Source organism: Trachurus trachurus (assembly GCF_905171665.1).
Source record: "Trachurus trachurus genome assembly, chromosome: 7".
Lineage (NCBI taxonomy): Eukaryota > Metazoa > Chordata > Actinopteri > Carangiformes > Carangidae > Trachurus > Trachurus trachurus.
In genome coordinates, this window is record NC_139901.1 from 21,522,373 (window position 1) to 21,539,538 (window position 17,166).

The 17,166-nt window shown below is 42.6% G+C and overlaps 1 protein-coding gene across 1 annotated transcript in view; it reads right to left on the bottom strand.

Moving 5' to 3' along the window:
• The window catches only part of LOC310988806 (ERC protein 2-like), a gene marked incomplete at both ends in the record, with an annotated part of 109,680 nt that overhangs the window by 33,743 nt on the left and 58,771 nt on the right, over positions 1-17,166 (bottom strand). The window contains 4 exons of the mRNA XM_083975563.1: positions 950-1,110; positions 4,872-5,024; positions 9,328-9,421; positions 16,100-16,302. Coding sequence (XP_083831689.1) covers positions 950-1,110; positions 4,872-5,024; positions 9,328-9,421; positions 16,100-16,302 — 611 coding nt within the window. The remainder of the gene's footprint in view (positions 1-949; positions 1,111-4,871; positions 5,025-9,327; positions 9,422-16,099; positions 16,303-17,166) is intronic.

Consider the following 17,166-nt stretch of genomic DNA (forward strand, 5'->3'; position numbering starts at 1 on the left):
GTGATCAGAGGAGCTTGTGAGGCATAATGGATTTTAAAAATTGTGTTTTCAATACATATGTGCCAGCCTTCCCTTTTGTACTGTACTGAGTGGCTGACATTAAAGGCATTTCTCTGCGGCACATGACAACCAGATATGTGGCTCCATGCTCCTTCAATCAAAGCGCTCAAAGCAAACACACATGTAGCTGCTCCTCTGACAGATCACTGAACTCACTCACACATTCATACATACCCACTGACACACACTCACACATGGAAATGCAGCCAGCACTGCACTTATTTGGGGTGGGGGTGAGGGGGTTCCTCCCCAACTCACACACAGACGTTCACATGAAGAAACAGCCGCACACATATTTTTCTGACCTGCTGTCTAAGACTGCACCACCTGTCCTCAATAAATGTAACTTTTCATAAGGCGGCTATAGACAACAGCTGATCCTGCTTCAAAACACACCTCAGCGCTGATGTCTATATAACACCCCTGCGCAGACGCACATGTGAACAGGTGAGCGGATAAATGCGCCTAATGCCACAGGTTTCTGCTGCAGCGGCGAAGCTGCTGTGCAGAGAAATGAAAACGCTCCAGATTAAGCACAGAGTGAATCATGCCAACATTAATAAAAAGAAAACCTTGATCATATACGTTTACGAGCGGGATATACAGCCACTACCATTAACACTGGTTTATTCTCTCTGTGTGTACGTATATGTCATATTACACAATGTTTAAATCTTTCTTTTACTGATTAGAGAGATGCATTTATTGACTATCAGAAAAATGCATAGCCTGTATGTGGTTATTATTATCATTCAGTGTAGCCTGTGCTGTTATTGTTCTGCCACGCATGGACACATACAGACTTCAATCTGTTCATCAGAGTAAGTCTATCAGATGGACAGACGGACAAAAGGACAGATAAGATGAGACAGATAGACGTGGGACTAACTTCATCTCCAGAATTTCCTCCAGCTGTTTGCGCCTCTCCTGGCGCAGATTGTTGAGGTGTCCGTCTCTTTCGTGCAGCGACTGCTGAGTGGAGGACAGGCGGAGTTTGGTGGCGTCCAGTTCTTGTCGCGTCTTCTCCAAAGCTCCCATCAGCTCCTCCAGCTAGTGGAGAAAAGATACAGCATAGAAACATACACAAAGTTTTAACTGAATGAAGGCATGCACACAGGGTTTTACTTCCAAATGCAATGAAAAGATGTTGATTGGATCATGCATCATTTAATATGAAGTTGGACATGGAAGATCTATTTTTACACTTATGCACACCTTGTCTTGCACAAACAGATGGAGTTATGTGCAACTGTATTTGTCTACATGTGTGCATGTGCTGGAGTGCTAGAATGAGGGGAATGTCTTAAATGGCTGGTAGACAACATGGAGCAGTTAAAACGACTCAGGTTCAAAGGTTAGTTGAATGACATGTCCGCTGACCCCTGCGCTGGAAACGAGGACCCACCTTTCTCCACTTATTTAACTTTACTCTCAAGTGTGGTTGTACTTTAGAGCAGGTGAGAATAATACTCAAACCCTCAACTACATCTCCTCCCTCTGCACACACATGCCTTCCAGCCACTCAGGTCTGCATGTCCAAACTGAGTGTCTGATAGACAGGATGCGACCTCAGGGCGTCATTATCCAAAGACAGGAAGTGTCTAATTGTCTAACAACAAGCACTTCACAATGGGTTCCAGTACCAGGCAGGACTGTCCGGATGATTTAGAAAAGAGAAGATGATACTATGGACAGAATAGAGAATATAATCTTTGCTCAGTTCTGATGATTTACAGATTTGTGAGATACAATAGTCAAACAATAAATTCTGAAGTGCTGGATCTCAAACAAACAAAGGGAATGAAAGAAAAGGAGAAACTAAGAGAAAAAAAATAGAAAGAGAAAAAGAGTATTAGGGGAAAGCACTCCATGGGGTAGGACATGAAAAAGGGAATGGGCCTCTTTTATGAAGGGGCCAAATCGTTCACACATTTTCAGGACACTCTCCATCTCCGCCGGTTTTCTAGGTGTGTTACACAGATGTCAGATAATGTGCTCACTGGCTTTTCATGAATATCACATATGGATTAAGAGAAGAAAGGGTGGAAGCACAGGAAATGGGGAATAAAGAAATTCGAAATGGTGGGAAAGTGACAACTTTTAGTCATAACTTCCTGGAAATGTAACAAGGAATTGTTTCAAATAAAAGAAAAACCTGTATGCCTGCCAAGAACAACTGACCTCTAAAAGTGTCCAGCAGCTAATATACCCAATGTCATCAAGACATCAAACTGTCCAAAATCACACCACGTTAAATGTTTGATGTCTTATTCCAGGCTTAAAAGAATCCAGAGCCAATCTTTTCATCTTGAAAGCCAAGGGTCACACACACACACACACACACACACACACACACACACACACACACACACACACACACACACACACACACACACACACACACACACACACACACACACACACACACACACACACACATATATATATACACACACACCATTTACACCCACCACATGTCTATCAGCCCTTATGCACCAACTGCTCCCCTCCCAGTTCCCCATTAGTCCACCACCCAGGCTAGCCCTCACTTCACAATCACATCATTAATAAGGAATACAATGCATTTTAGTGAAATTAGGGACCTAATCAGCTTATCGGTGAGCCTGTGCGTGCTAATTTAGCTCAACTTCAAGGCAAAGCCCCCCCAGCCAGCCTAAGGCTCGCTAAGACTGGCCCAAAGCCCCTTTAGTTGCTAAGCTGATTGGGGGCTCAGAGCTAAGGGCCAAATCCCTCTTGTCCATTTGCGTCGGTGTTGCTGGTTCAAAGGCCTAGTTCAAACGCCATTCGGGGGGAGAGAGGGAGAGAGACAGGAACAGAAATGGAGAGAAAGAGAGAGACAGCCGGGAGATAATTGGGTGAGACAACTTAAGAAGGGAGATGGGAAAGAACGAGGCTCAGGACAATGGATGGACAGCAGAAATGATGCCAGGTGAAAGTCAAGAAACAGAGAGAGGCATAGGCGGACTGAGAGTCTTAGGGAGCGGGGGTGTGAAGAAAAATGACCCAGGGCATTACCCATGCTCCATTTCAGCAGGTCAGGCTGATGGAAGACTTTCAGCGCATTACACATCATGAGACTGATTACTCTGGGACAGAGGGGAGAAGAAAGAAGAAAATCAAGGAGAGAGAGCGTAGGGAGGGGAACGAGGGGATGTGAGAATGTGAGTCTGGCAGGGCGCTCTGAAATGGTGCCAGGGTCAGGTGATGTTTCAGAAGGACCTGTCCCTCTCTCTCTCTCTGCCCCCCCCCCCCCACAAACACACTCTTTTCCTCTAAGGTCTGCAGCATTAAAGGCAGCTGACTTGCGACTGTGAAACTACATGTTAATAGCAAGTTGTCCTGCTGCCTCCTTATGCGTTGCCTCACAAAGTTCAGTGTGATGACATGACAGCACCTAGCAGTGAGCATCAGTGACTGAGCAGCAACTTTCCTAGTGTTGACAGTGTGACTGTAACTCTATGCTTGCTCACTATAGTTCTTTAAGTGAACGGCCTGGATTGACTTTGAATCAAAGTAACTTGACCGTTACTTTTGGGTTCACTGAGCGTTAACTTGTCACAAGTAAGAAAATGATTTCCCCGATTCTTTGGCTACACATGGGTAAACTTAGGTCAAAGCTGAATCATCCACTTCCACGCATGCAAACAGTCCCACAGACATAAATATACTTTTCTTTCGGACCTCTCAGCACGTCAGAATATTGTTTGACAAACACAGTATCCATGCTGACTATAAGTCAAGCGTGTAAAGTACAGAAATTGCAAAAAGGAGGAAAAAAACAAGCCACAGTTAGCATTGGCTCTCACTGAATTGTCTAAACTGAGTTTGACCTTCTCTTATTTTCCCGACCGCTCCACCAATCTCCTCTCCTCATTTTTTAAGTTCTCCTCTATCACCTTCTGTCTTTGAATGTGTGTGTGTGCGCGTTTGAGAAAGACCATGTGTGTTTAAAGGCAGTACAGCCACCATTCTGCCTAAAAATGTTAGTTCTTGTTTTAACCGCCGATTGCTCTCATATTACTTGTGGCACGCATAAGTAATGCAAGGTCATTCTCATTCAAATGCACACTCACACCGGGAGGAAACACACTCCCTCGCCCTGTTTCTCTTTCCCACCACAGACACACCTATGCTCACACACACACATAGCACACACATAAACTTTTTTTTGGACCCACCAATCAGCTGGCAGTCAGGAAGACAGATAGACGGAGGGACAAGCCGGGGAAAAGAGCAGCCTGTGCTCTGTCAAAGCTGAAAGCCCAAAGTCTAAGGCTTTGTTAATGAATTCTGATTACATGCATGTAAACTGACAATAAGTCAAACATATGCTTACATTTTCAAGCTTGCAACAGCAAACTTAATGAGACACAGAAAATGAAAGGATTTTTTTTTTGTTTCAGTTTTGAATTTCAGTCTTGAGGGAGGAAATAATCCAAAGCATATTAAGAAAAGTTAAACTTAATAAAGATTCAAAGACAATAAGAGGCAGGAAGGAAAATTAAACTATTCCTTTTGTAGTACCGTTTGCTGGTTCAGAGCGACATATGACGTGATTAAGGATCACCCATTAACCACAGTCTTGCCTGTGATTACACTCTTAACCACATGGGGGTGGAGTTCAGTCCCCAACACTTTCTCAGTAAGGTGAGCTGATACCTGCAATCAGTTTAAAATGGACCAGTCTGCCTCTGAAGAGATGCATGTAACTATTTGTATATATATGAGTGTGTATATGTGTGTGCTGGGCCTCCATTAGTCAACAGTGTGTGACATCACATCAGGTAAACCTCTCTCTGAGCCTGAACACGGGCAGCCTCCTCCTGCGCCCACAGAGCCTCCCTATGCGCGGATGTGTTCATGCTCTCTCTCAGTGACATCTCCAGCTCCCTGATCCGCCCTGCCGTCTCCTGCATGGCACCCTGGGAAGCTGAAAGAGGAAGCTGGGGGGGGAGGGAGGTGCAGCAAAGTAACAAAAGCCACGGAGAGAGTATTTTTCTTTGAGTATATTTTGTTTTAAAAGTCTTATCAATAAACTTTTTTGCACTGGAATAAAACTGCAAGGGGCAAAAGAAAGTTTGAGAAAAGGTGTATTTGTTGTCATATGCAACAAAAGGCGAAGGAAAGATTTCAGGAAGTGTAAAAAGAGAAGGACAAGATCCTTCTCAGAAGACATAGATGCAGCCAAAACAGAAGAGAGTGATAAGTGATGGAGAGATGGAGAGTTTGTGTGTGGCCTCTCTGACACCTATGGTGAGTGGAGGAAATTGATCCTTCTCCACACTGGGTGATGGAACTGTGAAAGAAAACACTGGACAGAAATAATAAACCCCAGATTCACTCTCTCTCGTTTTTTTTTTCACTCGTTGACTCCCAAAAGTTGACTCACTTTCAAGTTCACACATTCACACATTTGTGGGAGTAGTACAGAAGCCTCAGAGTCACATGGGCAAGGAGAAAGTCTCAAACAGGAGTATATCCTTGTTGCAGAAGAGTCAGACAGATGTTTTGATGGAGCAAACGTGGGTTACGCCAATCTGGCACTCAGTAACTAAATCAACACGAGGCAAAAGCAATAAGAGATGAGAAGAGAAGTGATTGCTTTGCAAATTAGCAGGAGTAGCTACCTGTCGTCGATACAGCAGAATGCAAACCACTGCAAAATCAGAGTCAAAAACCTGATAACATACACCAAGCAGCAAGTGGCAAGAGGGTGTGTCAAAAGCAACAGATGTTGTGAGAAACAAAGATGTGAAGGAGACTCTCTCCAGGCAGAGACACTTAATTGTGATGGATGACAGTTCTCTGGCTGAAGTGTCTTACTGTGCCTCACTGCACACTCTTCAACTGACATGTCGTCTCACAAACGGCTGCTCTCTGTTTCTAAAAAAGTGAGTCAGTGAATTCAAATACTCAGGAATTGTTGCATCACATTGGCGTGCAGCTGATAGGTAGAGCTCCAGGCCAAACAGCACCATGGCTCACAGATGGGCAATCCATTGTGATGGCAAAAGAAGGAGATGCTAAATACACGTCAAACTGAAACAGAATGAAGGGGAAGTAATTTAATGTGACAGCGCCAGGAACACGCAACATGCAGATGAATGGCACGTTAACAGATTCTAATAAATATCAAGTTTTGGTTGGTATTGGCACATGTTCAATTCTAACTATATGGAAAAACAAAAACAAAAATGATATCAAGATCTCTGCGAGGATGCACCTTCAAATTCAATGGTACAAAAATACAAAATAAATGGCTGAATAACTATTATGAACAAAACTGGGAACGATGGAATTATCCCAGAGCGTGAAGAAAATAACGCCGAGCCAGCAGAATCACAAGCGGATACTTGTGGCTCGTCACGTCAGCACGACACAGCTGGAGGTGAGCGACAAACACGCGCACACACACACACACACAGAGGCAGGCTGTGTGCGTCAGCAGTCCAAAGCTGTAATTGAATGTGACAGACGGGCGGTAATTCGATGCACCAGAATCAACAAGTACCGGTCTGACCCCGCCCCGCAGACAGAAACCCACGCACGCACACACTCACACACACATACACTCACTCCACTTAGATGGGGCTGCCACCGCTGGACCCCCAAGTGAAACCTAACCAGAAAGATCTGTCTGCCTATATGTGTGTGTATGTGCATGGTGTGCATGTACAGTACTGTATGTGTGGGTGTGTGTCAGTGCATATCCGTGTGTCATGTGAGTTTTACTAGTAACAGGAGAATATTGCTGGCTGAAAAGAAAGAATGGAAAAAGGGGCAATAAAGATAGAGAGATACAGAGAGAAGGAAGAAATGGAGAGATAATTGCCTCTGCAGCACCAATCATCACCTAAAGCCCTGGGGAAGGATCATTATGGAGTCTGGTCCTTTTTGGGTTTGATGGAGGGATTATAATCACTAAAATAAACCAGCAAAGAGTGAGAGAATGCACATTTCCAGCAGCTGTGTACCTATGATCCTCAGACTCACACACACACACATGCATACAAACCACTTACCCACATAGCCTGATCCAAGCAGACAGACATCTGTCTACGTCAAAAAAAAAGTTGTGCGTGCAGCATCAACCTCTATGTTCTAGAAAATTGTCTGCAGGACAAGAATTTTCATACAAAGTCTCAGACAAGTTCACAGGCTGTGGGAAAAAGTTGGGTTGAGTGAATGAAAAACCCTGAAATGTTTCTATGCTCTCTCACCATCCAAAGTTTATTAAAAAAAAAGAGTTTCTGTAATCCTTATGTTTCTAAACAAAGTATTGAGTGTCGCTGATGCCTCTCAATTACAGATAAAAGAGGAATAAAAGGCCTGTTTGAAGGCTTGAAGTGAACATTTCCGATGTGTGTTTTCTCTGTGTTTGTGAAGTGCAGCGTGGCGCGATGGAGACGATGGAGCAGAGAGATGGTATCGCGCCATCCCACATAAACTCTCCTGGATGAATGCGGAGAGGGAGCGATGAGGGAAGGCCCGTGTTTGTTTGTGTTTACCCTCGGAGCGTGCTGTGTTCCTGATGGACCGAGAGATAAACAGAGACACAGAGTGAGCGGGGGGAAGAAAGCGAGATAGAGGCAACAGTGCAACCTGATTGCTGAGCGAATATACAGAATGCATACTACTACTACTACTACTACTACTACTGTACATCCTCCTACACCTCAGCATCACAGGCAGGCAGCTGGAAGATGTTGTTACAATCACTTACGTTGTCTTACTTTGAAATTGTTCTGTGTTGTTCCTCCTTCTCTTTACATGCTTAAATCACACTTTATGAGCTTTCCATTACATTATATTATATTATGTGGAGTTCAAGAGCTTAGGGACTTATTGTACTTTCTCAAACGTTTTTATATGCTCAACTCTAAAAATGAATTAACTGTTGCAGAACAGAAACGCTACATTTCAAGTAGGCTACTTCAATAGCAGATGCATTACATTACAAGTTTTGTTTCAAATATAAAATATTACACAATGGTGCACATCTGATCACAATTTACAGTTTATTAACCCTAACCAAAATGATTGGGTTACTAGAAAATGTTTATTTTTGTTGAAACAACTTTGAGAGACTGAACTCGGGGCTTTGAGCCAACATCCTGACATTAGTGTGCTACAGTGCTCATAGTGGCTAAGCTAAGCTAACATGCAAATGTTGACCACGTTTAAGCTGTTCACCATCTGGGTTTAGTGTTTTAGCAGCAATCGGGCACCAAGCAACCTACACGGCCATTCATATAACCACACAGTAAGCACTAAGCACAGATGAAAAGGGTTTTGTTTTATTTTACCTTTAAATATTAATGTTAGTGACATCTTCACAAAAACCAGCCAGGTTGTTAAATGGATGAATGACAATATACTTGAACTGGAGCTTGATTTCCTGTCTCTGCTCTAACACTAGTATTTCCCTTGGTCAATATTTTACTACTCCCTGCACTTGTCCCTGTGCCTCTTTCTTTCTTCCTGGCACTCGTTTCATGTCTCTTTCCAGGTTATAGCAATATTAATGTGTACTACTCAGACACTGTTTAGAAGAGGAAATAGGATGTTGGATGCTGCCTGCCAGCACACACAAAAAAAAACAAAATAACTCTACCTAAAAAAGACCGAGAGAGGCGCTCCGGCTCTGTCTGCCAGGGAGGCACAGAGAGGTGTACTCTACTTCATTGGTCCTGTGGGAATAACCTGGCATGGCCGCACTCTGCATATTAACACCTCAGCATAGCTTTGCAGGGTAATACACAAGCAGGCTCACAGACACGCATACACACAGTCTTGAATAAACAGCTGATACTCATGTTGACACCTTAGCATATGTACAAGTATACAAAGGATACTAGTAATGGTACGTCAAGATTGTCTCTCTTGAGTGACTAGACACAGTCTTCTATTATTCCCATCTGAGCCATTATGCCTCCGCTCCCAGCTGGCGTATGGAGCTGATTTCTTCTGGACTAAATGCCTGTCTCTTCCACTTAGGACAGACTCTGAGATGCACTGAGGGGGAAGTAAAGGGGTGGGCATGAAAGACTGTGAAAGGGCTCTCACTTCAGAGGTGAGTGAAGTGAAGGGAAGGGAGTGAAAATAAACTAGAGAGCAAAAACATAGAAAGAGAGGGATGGGAACAGATAATACTTTTTGAAGAATGCCTTGTTAAGGACATAAGGAGGAAAGAAGGGAAAAGATTGGCAGGAAAAATGAGTATGGGCCAATCACAGATATTCAAACCTGCGATAAAGAGTGCGGATGTCCATCAGTCAGGCCATCTTTCCTCATCTCACCCGCAACCGTCTGCTTCTGGATGTTAGGAGACTTGATTTGCCTTCAGATAGAGAGAAATGGATGACAGCAGATGAAGTAAATCATACTCTCAAAATGTGATGATGGTGCACAGTATGTGAATGATTGCACATACATCATACACAATATACCATGGCCGTGTTTTACTTTAAATGAATTACAAAGAAAGTAGTAAATGTAGTATTGATGTCCAACATATAAAAAGTATATATATATAATATAATTGTCCTGTTTTGATTTATCTGCAGCGTTAAAACAAGGCCAGCATATTGCATCATATGGGCAAATGGCGGAATGACAGTGTGTGCCAGGAAGCACAGAGGCTGCGCATGTGTCTAGTCTTAGTCTAGTCTTCGTAACATGGCAGACTGGGACAAGACAAGACTTGACTGATGGATGTGAGACACTGCTGTGTAAATCTTTCAACAACAAAACACACAAACACATGCAGACAGCAGATGCAAGCACACGCACGCACACACACATTCTCATAAATAGATATGTGCAAGAAGTGAGTCTGCAGATAAGACAGGATGACAATAACACAAACACACACACACACACAAACACACAAGCTGTACACACACACACTCTCTCTCTCCCTCACAAAAGGGCATGTGTTTTTGAAAAACATAAATTGGTGCACGTCTATAGATATTGCCAGAAACACACACAGAGGATAATAAATCTGCTGTCAGTGTCGTCAGCTGAGGTGCTGATTACAGAGCTAAACCTTGTATTACCCTGTCAGGATGGCTGTGTGTTTACCTCCACACTCAGACCTACTCCTTGTCATTTACCGAACTTACTTAGTCAAAGAACTATGGTACATACACACAAACATACAGAAAACCCATATGACACACACACAGCGGCACTTATACACAATGTATGTCTTCCCACAAGCACTCTCAAAATAGAATCAAAACACACTCTTTGGAAAAAAAAAGTGAGCTTTCACAATTTTTTTTTAAATGCACAGAAAGTGCGAGAAAGCTGACAGTGACAAATTAGCGCTTAAGAGAACCCTCCAACACTGTAAACAGGCTGTGACCAAGCAGCTGCTAAAACGCGCCACATTATTATTCCATATCCACACTGCTGTGTTTACTCTGGGCAAAACCTACAAGCTGCCCCCGCGTATGGCCAAATATTTGCTGTCAAAGGCCTTAGAAGGTGTGCGTGTGTGTGTGTCAGATTTTCTGAGTGATGCTGGTGTGCAATTAATGTGAAATACACCAACAAGATGATGTAAAAAAAACAATTTTAATACACACCTTGCCTCGCACACAACGGTAAAAACCTTTGAGGATTTTTTTTGTTATAATAAGAGAAGACAGGGCAGGGGGGGAGGACTCTGAATTTATAGCAATATTTATATCTCATATTACTCCCTCTATACAAAACTACACATACAGTTTATTAAGCTTGTCGTTTCATGTCTCTGGTTTGTATCTTTATTTCTTTTTTTAATGACTCTGCTGTTGATTTTATACTTTTTTATCATTTTTACGAGTGGGTTTTGAAAAGTGCTGCATAAATACAGATCATGATTCAATTCTGTTACTGTTATGAATGAAGTATATGTACACACATGTGTGCACACATATTTACACAGCAAGGAGGAAAAGGAGGAGGAGGTCGAGGAGGAGAAAAGGAATTTGTTTATACTCCGATCTTTGATGTCTGTGTGTGTGTTTTTATAAGCTCAGATGCATGTCCATAGAGAACAAACTTGCCATGAGGGCATATCAGCTATCACACACAGCCGCTACTGGCACAGGTGTATAAACCAGCAGACACGCTGGTCCCCCATCAGCCCATCAGCGCAAAACGAAATAAGTGTTTTGACCAATGCGAAGGCAAATGAGGGCACGAACAGAGCGAGCACGGAGCAGACGGGCTGGGCTGCATGCGAGTGGAAAATGTGAAGGAGAACTGTGATTTGCTGATTACCGAAATGAGTAAATTCATAGGGGGAAAATAGTATTTTATTGCTGTGACATTGCTTAGAAAGATGAAGTGAGAGAGGGGGGAGAAGTGTGCACGAGTCCAGCCATTTCCTAAACTGAGCGTAATAAGTAATTTTTCACATTTCCTCTCTCTTCTTCCACCTGGAGCACTCAACACATCGGCCTTCCAACATAAGCAGCTCCGCTTTATTTCTGGCTGTTAAACCTCAGCTCTTTTTTTTCTTCTTTTTTTTTCAAAACTTGTGTATCTCGATACATATTTCCTATTACTCTCTTTTTCCATTATCCCGTTGACATTCTTTTCTTCTTTTTTTCTCTTCTAGTTCGTCTCTCTTTTTTTTGTCACTTACAACCCTATAGTGGGACTGAGATCGCACTGATAAAAATAAAAAAATCAATGAATATTGTCTCCAACACTCTTTCAAAGTGATGTTCGCTTGAGCAAGGCACCGACAATGACTGAAGCTGCCATGGAGCTTCTGAAGGTTCAGGAAGCTGCAGCCCTGCTGGGCTGTTCCTAGTTGTCTATGTGGGAGGCTTTTAACATTAAGTGGGGTGTTGCTGGAAAACATTGGGCATTCTCAGTTGACATTTTCTGGATGAATACAGGTTAAAGGTACAGTAGTAATAAGATTTTAGGGGAAATAAATTTTGTTTTTTTTTTACTCCACATTTCTTAACCCTTGATTCTTATTCTTTCTCCTCCTCTTTTCTTTTAATAAACAGTGGAGTAGAACAAAATCTCCGATTTCAGGCGGACAGGGACACATGGAATGAGAGGCAGATGTGATCTGGATTAAATACATTTTCTCTATAGTGCAAAAGGATGAGAGGTACAGGAAAAGGAGAGCGTGAACAGAGAATAAATGGAGGAACTGTGAGTGTGTAGCATGAGACAATTGGGTCAACACTGGGAGTGGGAAGTTTTATCAGAGGCGCTAGATGCAGCGCTGAAAGATCTGATTCTGAACAAGTTTGTCTGTTACTGATAGATGCTTTATGGTCCTTAGACAAGTCTTATCGCAACACAAATATCATTTCATTATTGCCTTTATATATTGTTTTTGTGTGTGTGACAGGGTGAAACAGAAATGGGAGAAATGGCCTGCATGTGTGTCCAAGTCTTTCACTGTGAGAACATTTACTGGTGCAGGTGCAACTATACTTCAACAGCAAAACAGGAAGTAACAGAGGGCGAAATAGCCATTCACACCGAACACACACCTGCAAACACACACAGAAATTAACACTGTTTACAAATATTTTCATGTAGAAATATTATATACAGAGACTTGGAGGTTATGTGTGTTTTGGCGTGCGTGGATACTGTGTGTGGGGGGTTTCACAAGATTGATGCTCTCCACATCTGGAGTTTGATTATGGTCATAGGAATAAGGCCCAAATTTATGTGTGTGTTTATGTGTGCAAATGGTTGTTTGTGAGTGAATGAATATTCATCAGTCAGCGGACATTGATTCCTTCCAGCCAACAGACTCTTGTGAAGTTTGTTACCGTCATGTGTTCGCCTCAGTCTCACCCTAGACACATACTGTACACACACACAAAGGTACATACACATACTGTATAGACACACACGTACTGTACCTCCCTTTTCCTGAAACCCTCCCTTACATACCACAGTGCTTACCACGTCTATAGTTGTGATATGGTGAGACTGGGAGTCTGATTTATTTTTTCGGAGTTTAGCCCTCACATCATCACTGAAACATTAAAAGTATAGGACTGGAACAGCATTACGATGAATAATTCCACTCGTTCACAATATATAGCCGTGAAGGAAGGAGTGAACAAAAAAGAAAGGAAGGCTTTATATTCACTTGACACGTAAAAATAAAAATCCAATTTTTTTTTTACTTTAGTCCCGACGTACATCTGCAGATGCTTCGGTGCAATAGCTTATTGGATATGTTTACTTCTTTGTGGTGGAAGTCAAGTAAAACGGCTCATGTTTCAAATAAACCGTTTGCTGTATTTATTCTGTTGTACCTCTAGATGCTCAATGCCATTTTAGGTGATGTAGGGGAAATACTCAAGTGCTACTTCACTAGATTCCTTGTGTGTCAGGCTAAGAAATTAGGTCATTTTTCCATTTTAGTCCACCATATCTACACAAACTGCTCCAAGAGATCAGTAACCATGGCTTACGGAGCTCTATTTAACAAATCCAACTATTGGCATTAGTGTTAACAGCTGATACAGATGCTTTCTATAAAGCCTGTTCAGTGTCACTGATCACTTAGGCAGATTAGCCTGGAGTTACACCTACACACATAACAGTAAGAAAAACCCAGTCATAAACTTTGATACTATCATTGATGACTGAAGAGGAGCTCATTAGAAGATCTAATGTCTGACACTGTGAGTGAGTCTCCCCTGTGCCGGAGGGTATTTATTACAATGACCTGCTGGCTACAGTACATTCAGTTTTTGACTTGCTTTGCTGCGTCGCCAAGTGGATGAGAAAGTGTCTTTTTCCTCATCTGTTCTTCTCTCCCTCTCTCCGACCAGATAGTGGTTAATAGGCCATCTGACTGAGTTCCAACAGAAACACTCTGATTAAAAAGACATTCATCCACTGCCCAGACACATCTCACGCAGCCCGCCACAGAAGTCCAATCAACGCACAGAAACTCGTCCGCCTATGCTGTCATTTACCACATGTGCATGGACTCACAAATGTAAGACACACATATTTTTTTAGGGCTTTGTGTGTTAAGTCAGATAATCAGGACAGTAACTTGATGCCTCACTTATCTTCACTGCAGTCACATAAACACACGCTTTACATTTGTTCATGATTGTGTATTCACAGCAGCAGTGACTGCAGTGGATCCTCTTCTCTTAACCTGCAGCTGACCTGTATTTGACCTCTGACCTGTACAGGCTGACCAGAGGGGATGGGTCGGACCAATCAGAGAAACTGTTTGACACTAATGAGACAGGAGCCCTGATAAGATGGACGAGCTGAAGGAAAAAACTTTTACATCGCTTGACCCAGAAACTAAATGCACAGATTAACGTGCCCATGTATACACACACACACTGCGGTGACAGCTAAAAGTGAACGGGACACACATGAAGACATAGAGGTAGCGGCATGACACATGCTGCATACACAGGGAAACAGAGGGTAGACTGTGTGAACAAACTCTGCGGGAGCTACTGTATCCCTATTATACTTGACGCTCATGCGTTCCCACAGAGTTTGACTCAGCACACACAGTTTCCATGCCAGAGCGGAGAGTCTGTAAAACGGGTAATGAATGAGGCAGGAAACCGTGTTGGATCCAGTACATGCAGCCCATCCAGATTCATTCTAAACCATTTAGAACCATAGCTAGTGTTAACACACCTGATGGGACCAGTGTGTGTTCAGAAATTGTTCTTTTCACATACATTTTTCACACTTGTGGCTTCTTCTGTGCAGCTGGCAGTCCACCAGCAGAGACACCACTCACTATTAATCTACATCTGCAGTCACACTGACTAGCACACACAGCTAACTGTACTGTAACGGCTGCACGTTCAAATACACACTCCATACAGACACACAAACACATGCCTCTAACTTGCCTCTAGCTTCTTTTTCACACACACACGCCTGCACGCACACACAGACACACACACACATTAAGTAAACATGCACACAAACACTCACATGCAGTACATCTGCGTTGGCACCGAACAACCACTCATTTGGGTACGTATACACACCATGCCAATCCATAAATCAGATGATAATTGAGTAGCACTGTGCCAGTAATAAACAGAGCAGTATAAACAGCCAGTGTCTGGGCTGGATACACCACCTCCCACTGGCATACCGCTGGCTGCCTGCCTGGCAAACTCAACACACACACAGACACACACTGACAGTCACACTCACACACAAACTCATTTACTGTATGCATAATGCAAAGACAGAAAGAAAAGAAAAACACTTATATATAGAGTTTGCAGACACATGTAAAAACACATACATCACGTGCAATGAGTATGATACCAGAAATACACACAGCACTCATGATAGCAGTGAAATGAAAAAGAGGAGAAGGAGAATGGAGAAGCTATATGTCTCCGGTCATATAATTCAGGAAACATATAAAGTCTCTCATTGTATTATTGCTGTGACAGGAATGAGGACCGTGATTGTCTGGCGTAAGTGTGTTGTACGTTAACCGTCCCACAGGGACAGTCAAACCTTGCTTTCTGGGAATCAGATTTGAGCCAAAATGCCCCAATTTCCAACTTTATACCTGGGAAAGTTTTAGATCAGCCCAACAGTCATGGCATGATGTCAAGAGTAATGGCTATGGACAGTGTTGGCGGAATTAAGATGGCATGTTTAATATGAACATAAAAACTACTTACCCAGGTCTGTAGACATTGATACACGGAAACAAACGATAAGACGTTAAGCCAACCAATTAAAAGCCACACATGTGAATACATATGGGTCAAAGAATACATTTCTAGAGTGTGATTACATCAGGCAAAAAGCATGACAGCATGGAAGTGGTTTCAAGTACTGGGAGGACACAATCTAGACAGTTTATGTCTCGTGGATTACTCCTTTATAAATAGAGCACTTAGGAATGAATTGAGATCTTACAAAGATCCGGTCACTTGGAAGGACAGTGCTCTCTGAGGACACCCAGATGGTGTCTGGTGATGGATATGAACGTCACAGAATTTCTGACCCTCACCTCTCCAGATCAGAAATTTTCTTCTCCTTGCACGATTTGTCCGTCTCAGCATCCCTCAGAGCACCCATCAGCCTCTCTACCTCGGCTTGCGACTTCCCAGACTCCTCCCTGTAGCGAGCCACTTCCTGCTCCAGAATCCTTAGACGATCTGTGATGTCTGGACACTTCCGGACTGCTTCTTCTGTGTTTTGGGTCTTTGAGAGGTGGGGGAAAGGGGATGGTGGATATGTTATTGTAGGTATAGAATGATAGCCATAAATTACTAGGACAAAGAACATACACAATGGCCAGTTTAGGACATCTCAGATTTCTCAAGAGCTGCTGTTTAATAAATTAATATTGTCACATGCACCTCAGCGTCCATCTAGCTTAGCTGTCCCTTGTCAGCAAATTCATGAACATGAAAGTTTAGTTTAGTTTAGTTTATTATGGATCCCCATAAGTCACTGCCCCAGCAGCGACTATTCTTCCTGGGGTCCTTTGTTACAATATCAAATTATATATATGCTCAATCTGAAAACACATGTGCGTATTTACACATATAAATATACAAATATTACATACATGATAAAATATTTAAAATGATCCTGAATTATCCTGTAGCAACAAAAACTACTGTACAAATAACACATCAAGCTAAACTGGGAAGAAAAGAAGAAAAAAAAATAAAAATGAATAAAATAAATAAGTCTTTATGAACCAGCTACTTTCTGATAAAACCATACACCATAATCACATAGCTGTATCCTCAAACAACACATACTGTATCTCAAAGTGAAGACACTCAGTTTATTTGGACTGGAGCTGTCTGTACAGTAGGAGAGCCGCAGAGAGCCATGACTCAGGAGGTAGAGCATCTACAAATCAGAGCTTTGGTGGTTCAGTTCATGGCTCCTCCAGTCCAAACATCGAAAGCCAAAAATTGCCCCTGATGTATCATCAGTGAATCAGCATGTGTCATAGAGAAGCGCTGTGTAAATGTGTGAGTGAATGGGTGAATGTGGCTCGGAGTGTAAAGTGCTCTGAGTGGTTGATAAGATGAGCATTACATAAGAGCGGCCCATTCA